Below are 12,684 nucleotides of genomic sequence, written 5' to 3'. Positions count from 1 at the left end.
CGTCGGGCTTGGGGGACGGGATCCTGCCTCCCCCCTCCCTCCCGCAGCATCGCCCCAATTCCTCCGCCCCAAGTAATCCTTCTGCGCTCACCTGCTTCGCCTGTCATAGACCTGGGCATTTCCAGTCCAGATGCACCAACCCCCCGTTCTGCCTGATCTGTCGCTCTGACGGTCACCTCACTGTCAACTGCATGAATCGCCAGAAGCCTCCTTCCCTCATCCAATTCGGTCTGGGTCTCCCTGGATGTGCCTTCTTTGCTTTGGATAGCGAGCCGCCTATCCTGGAGGCGGCCCCTTCCCTCTCAAATGCTGCCATAGTCTCGGTCACAGACCAAAAGATTTCGTCCCAAACTCTGCTTGAAGGGCTCCGGATCTGGGATGTTGAGGGTTGGGATTGGCAGATTAATCAGTTGTCAGACTATGAATTCTCTGTTGTGTTCCCTTCCAAGGATTGCCTTCGTATGATTGCCTCCTGTACTAGCTTCACCCCCCCCTCTCAATCAACTGGTGGTCTCGGTGAAACCTGCTACCTGCTCTGGAAAAGCTGTTGGTCCTCTCTCTCAGATCTAGGTGCTGGTGGATGATGTGCCAGCAGGGCTTCGCTCTTCTTCCTTCCTAATGGTGTTTGGCGTCTTGATTGGGAAGCCTGTGGAGGTGGATGCGGAGTCGATGGAAAGGGTTGGCCCAGCTCGTATCAAGATATGGTGTGTTGACCCACTTTGTGTTCATGGATCTATTGACGTTTTTCCTTCGCCCAACGGTGTCAGGCTTCGAGTTCGGGTCGAAGGGGCGGATGCCTTCCACCCTCCACCCCCTCCTCCTCCCCCATCCAACCCATCGGACAAGCATGATAAGGAGGGGGTGGCTCTTTGGGTGGTCAAAACCCTAGTGATGGTTCTAACTTGCGGTTCACTCAATCTGAATGGGATAGGTTGGCTGATTCGGAGTGGGAACTATTCCAATCTCAGGCTCCTGCTAACTTGGCCCCTCGCAAGGCGGCGGTGGTTCCTCCTGCTGATCATCTGAAGCTAGTTGATGATGATGTGTTGCTTAAGAAACAGCCTATTTCGGTCACCCCCATCTCTGGGGCCAGCTCCAACCTTCCGGGTCGTCCTATCTCCCCTACTCGCTCAGGGATTGAGGATCTGCCCATCTCCCCTGCCTGTGATGATGTGGGGTCATAGTCTAAGAGAAAGAAGAAGAAGTCGTCTGTCCGCAAGTTCTCGGCGAAGAGCAGGGCCTCCTCGGGCTCTAAGCAGTCGATGACTGGTGTATGTCACCGCCTTGACAAGGATCTGGGATCGATGTCGTGCTCGGGCCCCGTTCCTGCTTCTCCCATGGCCCGGTCTCCTTCGATTCGCTCGCCCACTTCCACGGCTCGCAAGGGCAGGCGGGTCAGCGATGCGGGCGGATCTATCTTGGAGCGGGCGGAGCGGGCAGAGCGGGCGGAGCGGGTGGAGCGGCGGGCTGTGGCTAAGGATCTTCCCCCTTCAGGTAATCATCTTGGTCCTCCCCCCTCTTCTTCCCCGAGTCAGCTTGTTCTTCCATCCCTTTCTGATGAGGTCTTGTTAAATATTATGTCTGATGTGGGTGTGTCGGTAGATCCCGAGGTAGGCTCCCCCCTTTCTCTCCTTTCTTCTATTCGGGCTAACGAGTTGGCTCAGGCGGCCATTGCTAAAGCCAAAGAGGTCGTTGCCTCTTCGGCTGTAGCTTCGGTAGGTGTCCGGGCTCAGGTCGATGGTGTGGAGGTTGGTAGTGGCCAACCCCAGGCTATTTCTTCCAAAAGGGGCCCTGTTAAAAGATCTAAACCCTGCGCGGCTCCTAGCAGGTCTAGTCTCCGCATTAAAAACCTTTCCTATAAATGAAAGCCTTATTTTGGAACATTAGAGGTTTCAGTGCTAGGGGGCGTTGCGACCAAATTAAAGACTTGATTCGTGGTAATAACATTGACTTGGTTGGGCTGGTTGAAACCTTTAAAGAATCCTTCTCCCCTAACGAACTTTCTGCCATCGCGGGCATGGATAGATTTGATTGGCATGTGCAACCTGCTTCCGGCCATTCGGGAGGGATCCTGATTGGCTCAAAAAAAGATATGTTTGACTTTGTGGCTTTTGATCACGGTGTTTTCTGGGCAAGCACGGTAGTCTGTCACAAAGCCCTCAATACTCTATGGGAAATAATTGTCGTGTATGGCCCGGCTGATCATTCGCTTTCCTCCTTATTCTTGGACGAGCTCTCTGCTAAGATTGAGGCATGTAATTTACCGATAATTATCGATGGGGACTTCAATCTCCTTCGCTCTCCTGCTGACAAAAGTAATGACAATTTTGCTTGGCCCTTGACGAACGCTTTCAACGACTTCATTAGTACCAATGTTATCCGCGAGCTACCTAGGATTGGGGCCCGCTTCACTTGGTCTAACCATCAGGCCAACCCGATCAGATCTGTGCTTGATAGAGTTTTATGTGTTCTAATTGGGACTCTCTCTTTCCACGGGCCTCCCTCTCACCGCTAAATGTATCGTTGGCTCGGATCACACCCCCCTTATTCTTGATGCTGGGCTACATCAAGATAGACCTCCTGCCAGATTCCAATTTGATGCCTCATGGTTGCTTGTGGAAGAGTTTTATGAATTGCTTGCCTCGAAGATTACCCACCTCCTATCCAATAACCCTCGTTCCTTTGGTCCTCTCGATGATTGGCACTTTTGCTCTTACAATCTGCGAAAATTTCTTAGAGGCTGGGCTCGTAATCATGCTGCAGAGGAGCGCCGCTCGAAAGACGCGCTCGAATCTCAAATTTTGGCCCTTGATCGTTCAGCTAATTCTTTCGGGCTTTCTGAAGATGAGTGGTCTTTGCGGTACAATCTTGAATCTGCCTTGATGCAGTTGCATCAACAGGCGAAAATTTATTGGTGCCAATGGGGCACACTTAATTGGACTCTAAAAGGGGATTCCCCCACGGCTTATTTCTTTGCTATCGCTAACGGTAGGAGGAGGCGTTGTGGTATTAATAGTCTGATCATTAATGGTGTGCAGTCTTCTGACCAGTCTATGATCCTCTCTCACGTGGTGGAGTTCTTCTCTTCATTATTAGGGGCCAAACCTCCCTCGGGATTTTCCATCTCCCCAACCTTCTGGGACCAAAATATGAAAATTTCGGCCGATGAAAATGCTGAGTTGTTGGTGCCCCTCTCTGATAAGGAGATCTGGGATGTGATTAACTCTGCTAATCCCAATGTTGCTTCCGGGTCGGATGGCTTTTCGATTCCCTTCTTCCGGAAGTTTTGGCCTCAGTTGAGGCGTTTGATTTGTAATGTTATCCAGGGGTTCTGCCTAGGCACTGTAGACATCTCTCGCCTCAATTATGCGGTGATCACCCTGATTCCTAAAGTTAAAGGCGCTGAGCTGATTTCCCAGTTCAGACCTATTGCGCTTATCAATAGTTTTGCTAAGTTTCCTGCTAAGGGCTCTGCTAACCGCCTGCCGACAACAAACGGAAATATAGGCTGGTTAAATGGAAGCTCATGTGTAGGCCTAAAAACCTTGGGGGGTTAGGGATTATCAACACGATGGTCATGAACAAATGCCTTCTAATCAAATGGTGGTGGAAAATCATGACTAGTGGGGATGGTTCTTTATGGTTCTCCATTCTTAAAGCTAAATACTTCCCACATTCTAGCCCCATGTTTGCTGTGGCCCGGCGTGTCTCCCAATTCTGGAAAGACCTTGTTAAAGTCAGAACTTTTTTCCAAGGATCATGTGAAGTTCATCGTTGGTAATGGTACCTCGGTTCGTTTTTGGCGGGATTGGTGGTGTAGTGATACTCCTCTGTCTGTTAGCTTTCCGGTTCTTTTTTCGTATTGTCCTAATCCGGAGATCTCCATCGCGGAGGTGGCGGCTAATAATTGGGATTTGGCTTTTCACCGTTCCTTGTCTCCTGAAGAGTTGGATGACTGGCAAAGACTCTCTGCCTTCTTCCCCTTGCTCTCAGAGACGCCGGATACGGTGATCTGGCCTCATTCTCCTTCTGGTCGTTTTTCAGTTAAATCTCTGTACTCTAGGCTCATCGGAGGTTCCCCTTCGAATAGATTTACCTGCATCTGGCGGTCCAGAGTTCCTCCTAAGATTAAAATTTTCCTCTGGCAGGCCTTTAGAGGTCGTCTCCCTGCGGCCGACCAAATTCGTAAGCGGAACGGGCGAGGTTCGGCTTTTTGTGCCCTTTGTGGTACCGCGGAGGATACGAACCATATTTTTTTCCATTGCGTGTTGGCTAAGCTGGTCTGGAGCTGTGTCCGCTCCTGGCTCCAGGTTTCTTGGAACTCCTCCTCCTTTCATGAGTTGAGAAACCTTGCCAGCTCGCTGGTAGGGGTGACTAAGAGGGTTTTCTGGGTTGGCCTGGGTGCGATATGCTGGTCTTTGTGGACGATTAGGAACAAATTTACGATCGAGCACGTCTTCCCATCTAAGGCGGCTGACGTTCTTTTCAAATCTTGTATCTTCTTGCAGCAGTGGAGATCATTGACTAAGGAGAACGACCGGGGTGCGCTGGACCTGCTCATATCTAAAATTCGGGCCTCGGCGTCTTCTATTTCTGGGTAGGATCCTGGCGCCTGATCTTTCATGTCGATGTATCATCGTCTTTGTTACTGGTGGTGTCTACTTCTTCTCCGGCCTGCGTGCCGTGTCTGGCAGGTTGCCATGTACCCCTATTACTTTCTTACTTCGGTCCCTAGTACTGCTGTCGTGCTGTATTGTTGACTTCGCCTTATGTTGGTGTTGGGCTTGTGACTCTGCCTTGTGACTTTATTTATAAAGTCGGGCTATGGCCTTTTCTCTAAAAAAAAATCCTTGAGCATTTCTTTTCTGGGATTTCAAACTTGGACGGTTACACTGAATCAAGCAACCATTGGCACAACCCATCAAGAAAACTCGCCACCCACACCCCCTCCATTCTGGGGGCCTCCGTCCTACGGCGCCAGATACTACTGCCCGTTGGTACAGACAGAGAGGAGATAAGCTAGCCGCTGACAGCTGCGGCGCCACATCCCTCTACTACACTCCTACTCCTACCCACCAGGCGGCGCCACACCCTACTGAGCGAAGTGGGTGACCCATACCCTACCCATTCGGGTAGGGTGCCCATGGGCGGCTGTGCCCATGGGTAAGATTGCCGGCCCATGGGTAAGATTGCCGGCTTGACTCCCCTACAGTCCTACGCACAAACCCCACAAGGCGGCGCCACACTCCTACACCTCTCCTCTCTCAAAATCTACTCTTTTCCCATGTCTTTCAGGCCTCATACGGTTTGGAGGATTTTCGTAGAAAAAATATAGGAACAAGGATTTCGAAGGAAAATTTTCTATATATGTATTCAGTTTGTAGGAAATGCGTACAAGAATTTCACAGCAATACTACTCATTTTCTATATTTTTGAAGAAAACTACACATCCATTAAAAGCTTATTTTGCACGTAGAAACGATGCAAGTCAATTTCTTAAGATGGCAAGTGTCATCCTATCAAATTCCTATACTACTCCTAATTTCTACGTTTTGATTTCCTTCAAACCGAATGAGCCCTCAGAGTGTGAGCGTGCTACTGGGTTCAAACTTCAAAGGTGCTACTACTACTGGGTTGCTTCGCTGGCGAAGCAGTTAGATGCTCCCTCAGCTCTAAAACACAAGGCGATTAACTGATTTGACCGTGCTTTTTACTCATATATAGTACAAACGTCAAAAGAAATTGTGCTATCAAAGTATTTTCCAAGCCAAATCCAACGGTGTTCAGCGTACTGTACGAAATAGACAAATCTCTACTCCTAATGGACGAATTGGTTGAATAGTCCCCCCACTTTCAACCGGTTTATTTTCAACCGGTTTATTTTCAACCGGTTTTTCTTCGTCCCACCTCCCATCAGCCCCTCCCACCGGTTTTTCTCTTTTCTCGTCTGACCGGCAATACCCAACGTATTTATGGTAATCAATCATAATTAATCCACGTATAGTAATAAATCAATCCAGGTATGGTAAGGTCATAACTCAGGAAATTTTGAATATGGCAATTATATGGTAATAAATTTAAATTCCCCAAAGGCTATCAATCCAGATATGGTAAGGCCATAACTCGGGAAATATCGAATATGATAATAAATTTAAATTACCACCAGGTATGGTAAGGCTATCCACGTATAGTAATAAATCATATAGTAATAAATCATAATTAATCCACGTATAGTAATAAATCAATCCAGGTATGGTAAGGTCATAACTCAGGAAATTTTGAATATGGTAATTATATGGTAATAAATTTAAATTACCCTAAAGGCTATCAATCCAGGTATGGTAAGGCCATAACTCGGGAAATATCGAATATGGTAATAAATCAGCGATCCGTCCGCATTACTAGCTCATCCGATAAATCAGCGATCGAGTAATTAAACCGTGCAGTAATTAGTACTCCCTCCGTATATGGAAGGAACCGCCGGAGTATTCCATAGATTAGCCACAGGATTTTGGCAATCTCGCTGTGGCATCTCGGATTTCGGAAATCACGCGCCCGCAGACGCCGCCGTGCCCCCCCTGCAACCACCGCCGGAGTCGGAGGCGAACGCGATCGCAATCGCGACGTGTATATATATACAAGGACGTACTACGTGCACAAGGGCCTGCAAGCAAACCCCAGTGCTCCTGATCACCATGCATTTCTTCCAGGTCGTCATGGCGTGGATGTTCCCGTGCGCCGTGTGGGCGGCGATGGCGCCGGCCGTGGCGACGGCAGCGACCACGGACGGCGCTTCGAGCGTTGAGCAGGGCAGCTCCTCGTCGCCGGCGTTCGGCCCTGGCGACGCTAAGGTGGCCTCCGACCCGGGCTCCTCCCCGGCGTCGAGGTCGTCCACCTCCTCCTCCTTGCTCGGCGCCCGAAGCAGCTCGTCGAACAGCGCGCGCTCACCGGTGAGGGAGGGCGGTGACACGGCCGCACGGAAGGGCCACGCGCCCCCCCCCCCTGCAACCACCGCCGGAGTCGGAGGCGAACGCGATCGCAATCGCGACGTGTATATATATACAAGGACGTACTACGTGCACAAGGGCCTGCAAGCAAACCCCAGTGCTCCTGATCACCATGCATTTCTTCCAGGTCGTCATGGCGTGGATGTTCCCGTGCGCCCTGTGGGCGGCGATGGCGCCGGCCGTGGCGACGGCAGCGACCACGGACGGCGCTTCGAGCGTTGAGCAGGGCAGCTCCTCGTCGCCGGCGTTCGGCTCTGGCGACGCTAAGGTGGCCTCCGACCCGGGCTCCTCCCCGGCGTCGAGGTCGTCCACCTCCTCCTCCTTGCTCGGCGCCCGAAGCAGCTCGTCGAACAGCGCGCGCTCACCGGTGAGGGAGGGCGGTGACACGGCCGCACGGAAGGGCCACGCGCTAAGGCGGTGCCTGCGCAGGTTCGCCAGAAATCTGCAGCGCGCCGGTGCTGCGGACGAGCGGCCAGACGGGCGCGGGAGACGGAACGGCCGGGCGACGAAGCCGGACGGGAGGGTCGCCACCGGCGAGGACGGCACCGCCCGGGCGAGGGAGGAGGCCGTCGCGAGCGCGATCGCCTACTGCAAGGCTGTGTTTTGATTTTCGGCCGAAAAAAATGGATTTCGGCCGAATTTCGGCCATCTCGGCCTGGGGCGAAAAGTATATTTAGGCCGAAATTGCTCAAATTTGGTAAATTTTGGTCAAATTTAAGTCAAATCGCAGTTAAAATTTGATCAAATTTCAGCCGAAATTTTTGAAAATGGCCGAAATTCGGCCATCTCGGCCTAGGGCGAAAAAAAGCTCAAACCGAAAAGAGACAACTTGGATTCAATCAAAAGAAATTAGAAGATTTTAGTACTGGCATGTATTCACCTCAATCAAAAGAAACTAGGTTACCACTATATGCTCTGTTTGTACTCTACACATGAGGAATATATTCACCTTTAACTTCTTTTTTTGCGGAAATAAGATTTTCATTCATCAACCACGGTCATTACACTCCAGATTTTACATAGAGCGTGAATTCCATCCGGTGCATGCCCATGCACGTTGAATTATCAAATGAGTATAAAGTTGGTCTTTTTTTAACTACTACACTCCAGATTCTCGAGCATGGAGATAGGCGAGTTGTAGACCAAGAGCTGGTACAGATATAGGCGAGTTGTAGACAAGAGCTGGTGGGCAGCAAGAAACGCATGCACACCAAAGAACAAATCTGAGTCACATGCCTACTTCTATTGGTTTCTACAAAGAGCGGCTAGCTTAGATCTTAGACCAGTCGGTCACTGTCGAGGTCGCCAAGGTGATCTTACAGCACCGCCGTGGGGATTTCTCATATGATTTTATGTAGGCAAGCCGCAAGCGGTGGTGGTGATTGGCTGGGTGGTGTCGCTGCCTTGGGAAGAGACGAAGTGATGGTAAAAGTAAGCAGGATCCAATGATTCTTCCGTGGGGATAGCCAAAGTCAAGATGTCGACTACAGACTCGTCGCAGACTTGCAGTGAACCTGGATGCGGCGAGCCTGATTTGTGGATCGATGGTGGGTCTTGACTTTGTTAGGCTGGGATTGGATGGTTGCGGAGGGTGGTGTGCTTGGTTGGGTTCCCATGAAAGAATGTGGCCTCCTCGTGGATCTGGTCATGCCCATCCTAGAGAACATTGTGTCCCTAGCTCCCTCGAGGAGCAAGGACAGTGCAAGCGGCAGCAGGGGGTAGGGGTAGATGTGGGGAGGGATGTCGGCGGCTGCTCGAGGTCATCATGATGAAACCCTTGACGTCCCATCTTTATCAATGGAAGTGGAAGAGCACGAAGTCGAGATTGGATAGGAGTTTGAGGTCTTTTTGGCACCGATCGGTTCCCCACTTTAGAGATGTATTTTTTTTGCGTGCGAGCAAACAGTGGGTTGATTCTAAAAGGGATAGGCACTTTTCAACAGAAGTGCATGACGGACCAAAAATATGACCTCATTTTATTCGTTTGATAGATATCGTATTATTCGTTGTTGTTCGTTCGGTGAAATTTTCTAATATTTGATTATTGTGTTTCTAATTAGAGCACCCCATAATCACCCAATATGAGGGATGATAAATGAAAGATATTGATTATAAATTTGAAGAGCCCGTGGCAACGCACGGGCGTTATACTAGTACATATAGTTGGACATGATACCTTCTTAGGGCGTGTACAATAATGGATGCTTATGCCAGGTGCTTAAGAAAAAAAGACTAGCTTTGCGTCGCACACAAACGTGGTCTCTCAATGCGGAGGTGCTAGTCAGAGGTGCTCCAGTTGCTTTAACGCAGGCATAGCACCTAGCCTGGCACCGGCGACAGCTCCGTAACAGCGGCGATTCCGAAGCACAGCGCCGCCCCTTCCCCCGCTGCTCCCATGGCGCGGCTTCTTCCTCAAGCTGCCCGGCGCTGCTTCGCCGGTGGCGCAGCCGCGGGAGTCCTTCAGGCGGGGGTCTAGGCGATGCTCGAGGATGCAGCCGGCGTTGGGGAGGAGTCACGCGGCGCTGCTGCCGGGTGTGGGAGGGAGGACGAGAAGGGTGTGGAGGGCGAGGTCGCTGCCGGAGCTCTGCGGAAGCGAGGTCGATTTGGTGTTGTTTCTTCTTCTACTAGCTCGATTTGTGCATCTGCGTCTGCCACATGGAGAGGCTTTCCTTGCTGCTGTTCTGGTTCTTGATCTCTGTTCGGCCTAAACATCAATTTAATTTTTATTCCATCTTCTTTGATTTTCAGGTCCGGGGATCGGGTTGCTGGAGGAAGGGAGGAGGCGCTGGCAAAGTGCTGCAGGGTGAATACTTGACCCTCCTAATTTGTTATATATTTCAGTATGGTGGTAAAAACTGGATTGCTTGACCATAGAGTTCATTATTTGATCATTCGTGGATTATATAGTTTTCCCTGCCTGCTTGTACTACTTCTCATGTCATATGCTGCATAATTTAGATCATCTGTTCATGTTCATCTCATCAAAAGCTACTAGAGCTATTACTATAGACTAGGATTTGTGAAGTGACATTTCTCACTGGTTTCATCTGATTCATGCAGTTGATCTAATTTATTCGGACATGTAGATACAAGAATAGGGTGATTTTTCTTATCTAATCTATCACTTGGCAAAAATAGAACATAACATCCATGTCCTCTGAAACAGTACACCACTAAAGATGGATTGGTGCCAGGTGGCTGCGGTGGCCTCATACCCGGCAGGCATCCTGGTTGAGGAGTGCGCCGGACTGGTGGGTGCCCCATACCCGGCAGACGTCCTGGTTGGGACCTCAGGTCTTAGATGTTAGGTTTGGCTGCGAGGTCTATTTGGCATTAGACTTAGACTATCAACATCCCTTCATCAATTAGATAGGAGTAGCGACAGATGTTGCCTAGATGGTGGCTTTAGTCATACTTTTGTATGACTTTGTAAGGTCTTGTGTGAATAATTAATAAAGTGGATGCATGCATCGTCCAGATGCAAAGGCCAGGGGTCCCCCTCCATTTCTAAAAAAATGTCCTCTGAAATGACTTGTCACTAAAGTACACTTATCCAAAATAAATACAAAAAAAGGTACCATTAACTAAACTACTGATTCAACCTTATTTGAACCGCAATCGCCTAGAATGATATCAAATTATGCATCATTATCTTCACACCAGGAAGTTCCAGTGGGGCTCGTTCCTTAGCACACTCCATGAGTTCACATCTTTGAAGGACTTGTTTGTTTCTGACTTGTACACATCAAGTGCTCTAGACACTAATTCATCACTAGATCTGCCATTAATGTACAAATGCTGTTGATGCACCAATGCGGAATAAATCATCTACTCCATCAGCGGCGCATCCAGTCGCTAACATCCGAATAGCCACCGAGCACTTATGCAGAGGGAGAACCCTATGTGGCCTACAGCATCTCTTCTCTGCGTGAAAAATGGAGACCAATTTTCAAGAGCTTCAACAATGCGCCTAAATACATGCTTTCTCATTGGATTCCTGTGTTGACCAAATCAGTATTAGCAACCAATACATCAAGTTTAGTTGAGATGAGAACTAGACAGAAAGTAGTACCGGCGACGGAACATGGCTTCACTGTACGTTGGTTCTTCTTAGAAGTAGTCTTTAATGAGACGAGCATTGCCTGCCACACGTTCTCGGTCAAGGTACCTCCTTTTACCGTTGCTCCGCCGGTGCCGCCGCCGCCGACTTGTGCCCAAAACTTGAGCTTCGATTTGAGCATCAATTGTGCGAGCAAAACGCTCATCAAAATCCTCATCCATCTGCTGCGCAATGGGATCTTCGAAGACGTCGTCATCAGATGCGCTTTCGCTGGAGGAAGACATGTGTGTTTCAAATTTTGGAGGATTCGTATGAATGGATCTGATAAGATGTTAGTCTGTTTTTCTCACGTATAGCTTGTTTGTTTGGCTGTTTCTCACGTATTGTTAGGTTGTTAGCCGTGTCCTCAAAAATCTCAACCTCTTTCTTACTTCAACCGCTTCGCTCCACGAGAAAAGCGACCGTGGAGGCGATCGCATCTGAGGCCAACTCCACCGGCCGCCGCCGGTCTCTACCTCTTCCGTTTGGCCACTCCGGCCACGCGAGGAGGTGGGGACCACGGCGCTTCGACGCCGGCCTGTAGTTAGGGTTTGTCTAGTGTCTCCTTAGGGCGCCGTTGGGGTGGTGGGAGCGACGTCCGGGCAAATAAATCTGCCTTAACTTCACTGCCACACCGGCGGCGACCTTCACGGCGGCGTCTCGGAGTTGATGGCAACGTATGCTGTTCAGTCTTGTAGATCGGCAGCTTGGTCTTCTTGTCGTTCTTCAGATTTGGCGATGAATAAAAGTATTTCAGTTTCTTCCCTGATGCGGTGTTCTACACTGAGGTCGGTGAGGGATCTGGACGGAAGTGTGTCCAAGCACGGATGGTGTGGCGGCGGCATCTTCCCCGTGGTGGACTTGTGTTCTGGGGCTTCGTCGTTGCGACGACGTTTTCTCCAACGTCGGAGTGGAGCCCGGGAGGTCGTCCAGGAGTACGCGTAGACTGCTGTTTGCGCATGTCACAGCTGGAAGATGGTGTATCATGTGCTGGTTTTGTGGTTGGAGGCTGACAGTTCTGATTTCTTCCTCCGACGTTGTAGTCGTGCGGGGATGTCAGTTCTGGAGCTTGATGGCGTGTCCGGGGACATGTTGCCCCGGTCTGATTCGTTCAACGACAATGGTTTTGCTTCTGGCAAACGACTTTGGAGGTCCGTAAAGCTGTTGATCAGCGATGGAGCCGCGTCTAGCTCGGGTGTAGAGGTCATCTGTCTTCCGCCCCTTTGGTGTTCGCTTCGGTGGTGTCGAAGGAGGGAGATAGGCGCTAGTTTTTTGCATAGATTTATCCTATCTTTTCAGGTCCTCCCCTCCCCTCCCGCATCGCCCTGCGCGGCGGCCGGGAGGAAACCCTAGCCCGCCGCCGCCAAGGTCCCCCCGCGCTCCCCCCCTCCCCCGCCGCCGCCCCAGGGCTCGGCCGGGCAAAGGCCGCCCGTCGCCGGCGGCGGCGGGGCAACTTTGATTCCTCGTTGGCGGGGCCGGCGCGGGCTGCCCTTCCGGCCTGGACGTGTGGCTGGCGTCGGGCGACGTGGCGTGGCGGCGCGCTGCTGCGGCGGCGGGCGTCGCTGGGCATCGGGCGGC

General features: G+C 50.7%; 1 protein-coding gene across 1 annotated transcript; it reads left to right on the top strand.

Moving 5' to 3' along the window:
• Window positions 1-9,263: 9,263 nt before the first annotated feature.
• Window positions 9,264-10,473, top strand: LOC119332401. Its single transcript, XM_037605582.1, has 3 exons — window positions 9,264-9,604; window positions 9,756-9,810; window positions 10,174-10,473. Exons 1-3 carry the CDS (start codon window positions 9,487-9,489, stop codon window positions 10,313-10,315), a joined length of 315 nt encoding a protein of 104 aa, XP_037461479.1. The 5' UTR covers window positions 9,264-9,486; the 3' UTR covers window positions 10,316-10,473.
• Window positions 10,474-12,684: the final 2,211 nt, after the last annotated feature.

This window comes from Triticum dicoccoides, chromosome 7A (assembly GCF_002162155.2).
Source record: "Triticum dicoccoides isolate Atlit2015 ecotype Zavitan chromosome 7A, WEW_v2.0, whole genome shotgun sequence".
NCBI classification, from domain to species: Eukaryota; Viridiplantae; Streptophyta; class Magnoliopsida; order Poales; family Poaceae; genus Triticum; species Triticum dicoccoides.
This window is presented reverse-complemented; position numbering and strand designations above follow the sequence as displayed.

What these genes read in the sequence shown, in the direction of transcription:
- LOC119332401 (XM_037605582.1), top strand. Translation starts at nt 9,487, where the DNA reads ATGCTCGAGGATGCAGCCGGCGTTGGGGAGGAGTCACGCGGCGCTGCT. An exon ending in CGGAGCTCTGCGGAAGCGAG is followed by an intron (nt 9,605 to 9,755) that starts GTCGATTTGGTG and finishes TTTGATTTTCAG; the next exon opens with GTCCGGGGATCGGGTTGCTG. An exon ending in CGCTGGCAAAGTGCTGCAGG is followed by an intron (nt 9,811 to 10,173) that starts GTGAATACTTGA and finishes CCTCTGAAACAG; the next exon opens with TACACCACTAAAGATGGATT.